The sequence below is a fragment of the Brassica oleracea genome, chromosome C1 (genome assembly GCF_000695525.1).
Source record: "Brassica oleracea var. oleracea cultivar TO1000 chromosome C1, BOL, whole genome shotgun sequence".
NCBI lineage: Eukaryota > Viridiplantae > Streptophyta > Magnoliopsida > Brassicales > Brassicaceae > Brassica > Brassica oleracea.
In genome coordinates, this window is record NC_027748.1 from 21,517,131 (window position 1) to 21,520,597 (window position 3,467).

The window sequence follows — 3,467 nt, forward strand, 5'->3', positions numbered from 1 at the left end:
TATACAAGTGACGTGATATACAACTTACTTTTCTCCTAAACAACACCATTGCAACCAAATTTAATTTAAGAAAACCACCACTTCACAGTACTGAAAACAAAACCAATTAACTTAAACAAGAAATATCCTATTGTAATAAAGCAATTCATAGTTGTGTGTAATAAAAAGAGAAAACCAAATCAAAACACTACCAAAGCTCGAATCGTCATCGCTGGAGCTGGAGTCGTCATCGCCGGAGCTCAAATCATCATCATCGGAGCTCGAATCATGCATCATCGCCGGAACTCCTTATGTTTTCTAGGGGAAAAGTCACAAGAATCGCTTTCTTCTCACTTTTTTCTCATTTTTTCGGGTAAAATAAGAAATAAAGAAAAAAAATGCGGGTCCATGTAATCCCGCATGACCCATTTCGACCCATCCCGCAAAAGAACCAGTCCCGCAAAGACCCGTTCCGCGAGGCCCGCAAATTTGCGGGCCTAAAAAACCTCATCCCAATACCGTATCGCGACAGTCCTTTACGGGCCAGGCCCGCGGTCCAGATCCGTGATTGCCTTCTCTATATCTCCCGGTACAGAAACCAGTCGATTCAAAACGAGTAAACCGATCCGAATGTTGCACTGGTCCGTGATTTTCCAACAAGATGAGCAAATCCCGGAAAAGGAAACGCTTACTCCAAGACGACGGCGGCGACTCAAAATCTCCGGCTTGTAATGGATCCACCATCTCCGGCGGCGATCCTTATCCGGAACTCCTTAGACCTACCGTTGACGAATGTAGAGACGTAAGGGATGCTTTGTTGTCGCTCCACGGGTTCCCTCCCGAGTTCGCCAGTTACCGCCGTCAGAGACTCCGATCACTTGATGGTCACGATACACAGTGTTCGGTGGACTCGGATGAGGAGGAGGAGAGTGTGCTTGATGGGCTTGTTAAAATTCTTCTTTCACAGAATACCACTGAGGCCAATTCTCAAAGGGCTTTTGCATCTCTTAAGGCTGCGTTTCCGAAATGGGAAGATGTAAGCTCTCCAATTTTGGGCTTTGATATGGTAATGGGCATAAGTGAGGTTGTCTTGATGCTGTCTAGTTGAAAAGCTTTGTGTTAGTCATTGGATTGTATATAATGTCAAGGTTGAATCACTTAGATACTTTTCCCCCCTTGATTTTTGTAGTTAGCGTGCTCACAATCACATAAAGTGTTCCTTTTTTGCATTGTTTGTTGGTTAGAAAAGTTATTTTGTTGCATCCCTTGTAGGTTTTGGTTGCTGAGCCAAACTCCGTTGAGAATGCTATAAGATGTGGAGGATTGGCCCCGAAAAAGACCGTCTGTATCAAAAACATTTTGAGCCGTTTGCAGAAAGAAAGAGGCAGTTTGTGTTTGGAATATCTGCGCGTTTTGACGGTAGAAGAAGTAAAAACTGAGCTCTCTCATTTTAAAGGAATTGGACCCAAAACTGTAAGAGTCCTTTCTCAGTCTGGCTTTTCTTTTGTCACTCGAAAGAAACAATTTTAAGAACCTTCTTATGCTGAGAACTCTTGGTATCAATGTCACAATAAGATAAAGATAGTTTTTGGAAATTGACATTGGAGGTGTATTGATGAATGACAGGTTTCTTGTGTTCTGATGTTCAACCTCCAGCACAATGATTTCCCAGTCGACACACATGTGAGTAGTTTCAGTAGTTCTAATGTTTGGTATTTGTTTTCTTTCAAAGAAGAGAGTTATAAAACCAACTTAAACAGGTGTTTGAGATCTCCAAGGCGTTAGGTTGGGTCCCGAAAACCGCAGACAGGAACAGAACCTATGTTCACCTCAACCACAGGATCCCAGATGAGCTCAAGTTTGATCTGAACTGTCTGTTATATACACATGGTAAGCTCTGCAGCAACTGCAAGAAGAATGCTGCTAGACCAAAAGCTAAAGTAGCGTCCCCTGATGATTGCCCGCTTCTGGGGTTTTCTGGTTTAGTCTAGATAACCAGGATTATAACTTGTTTATTTTGGTTTGTTTGGTATGGTATTTTTTGTGGTTCTGGTATCCTTTCTCGACTTGTTGCTTAAAAAACGACTAGATTTTGACCCGCACTTCGGTTTTTGAGATTATATTATAATATAAAGTCATATTATATTGAAGAAGAGAATTTTTGAAAACTCAAAACTAAATTGACACTTCACAAATAACTAAGTGGTTCCTATATATCTAAAATCGAAAAATCAAAATCGAACCTTTAGAAAATATATTATTTTTTTGATAAATATAGATTTCAAATATGATGGTTCCTATGAGTGAAGAGATATAATTTTTTAAAAAATGTGATTTGTTTTTCAAAATATAGTGGTTTCCATATCTCCGTTGAAAAGTTTAATATTAATCTAATATGTAAAGTATTCAAAATTTAATAACAATGTAATTTTAGATAATAATTTCTCGATCATAAAGATATTTAACAAAACTGCGAAATTGTTTTTAGAATTCATTTCTGAAACACTTAAAAAAAGAAACCATAGTACTTTTCTATTCAAAGAGACACTTAATCATATATAACATGAATATGTTTGCATGTCACGTAATTACAATAGGAGGTGGAGCTGAGAGGTTATAATATTTCATGTCTAACTATTACATAATTAAGAATATTATAATATTTTATAGTTTTCATGTGAATATTATATATTTTAAATGCCTCACCATTTTGTAATGCAATTGTATTTAGGTATTATTTTTTTTTGTTTTATAAATTTATATTTGTTTTCCGTTTTAAGTGTACTATATTTTTTTTTAATAAATTTACAGATGTATCATATATTTGTCAAAATCTATTTATTAGTTATTTTTTTATTGTTTTCATATTTAAAAGTGAGATTTATTACGTGTATTTGAGTTATAGTAACTGAATATATTTGATGAAATACTGATTACAAATCGATTTTTTTTATATATTGGTAAAATGCTATAATTTTTTTTAAATACTATTCATGTTTCCAAACGATATAGACATATAGTGATATTTTTGTTTTCAAACAAATTTAAAATGTACTATCGTCTACCATCAGTTTGATATATTTGGTTGTATCAGTTTGAGCCTATTCAATTGTAGTTTCCTGTCACTATTATCTGTTCGTGTATATGAATGCGACAATAACTGTGGGGTCAAAATTGAATAATGCTAGTTTACAAAAAAAAGTTGAATAATGCTTTAAGGTTTGGAGCAAAAAGCGAAACACTCAAAATTACAATATTATTAGTTTACTTTACACCGCGTGCCAAGCGTCAACATCAATATAAATCCCGCATACAGAAATTCGATAAATTAACGTTCGATAAATTAATAAACACAGTAAATTAATAAATTGCCCGATCTCAAGTTGAACATGTATAAAATATGACACAATTTCATAAAATTATAATATTTAAAAAATTCCTATCTATATATATGGCCTTGTTGAAATCACAAATTAATAAATATGATA

General features: G+C 34.9%; 1 protein-coding gene across 2 annotated transcripts; it reads left to right on the top strand.

Moving 5' to 3' along the window:
• The first annotated feature begins 599 nt into the window (after window positions 1–599).
• On the top strand, window positions 600–2,122 carry LOC106344980 (putative DNA glycosylase At3g47830). 2 transcript variants are annotated; one of them, XM_013784267.1, is made up of 4 exons: window positions 600–1,015; window positions 1,252–1,452; window positions 1,606–1,662; window positions 1,740–2,122. In XM_013784267.1, the coding sequence occupies exons 1-4, from the start codon at window positions 641–643 to the stop codon at window positions 1,968–1,970; spliced, it is 864 nt and encodes a 287-aa protein (XP_013639721.1). In that variant the 5' UTR covers window positions 600–640; the 3' UTR covers window positions 1,971–2,122. The 2 variants fall into 2 exon arrangements, with proteins under 2 accessions (XP_013639721.1, XP_013639717.1); XM_013784263.1 differs by having other exon boundaries at window positions 600–1,045; window positions 1,740–2,077.
• The last annotated feature ends 1,345 nt before the right edge of the window (window positions 2,123–3,467 follow it).

Excerpts from the sequence above, each read along its gene's own strand:
- LOC106344980 (XM_013784263.1), top strand. The coding sequence starts at position 641 with ATGAGCAAATCCCGGAAAAGGAAACGCTTACTCCAAGACGACGGCGGC. Across the intron at positions 1,046-1,251 it reads CAATTTTGGGCTTTGATATG|GTTTTGGTTGCTGAGCCAAA; the intron begins GTAATGGGCATA and ends CATCCCTTGTAG. Across the intron at positions 1,453-1,605 it reads AAGGAATTGGACCCAAAACT|GTTTCTTGTGTTCTGATGTT; the intron begins GTAAGAGTCCTT and ends GATGAATGACAG.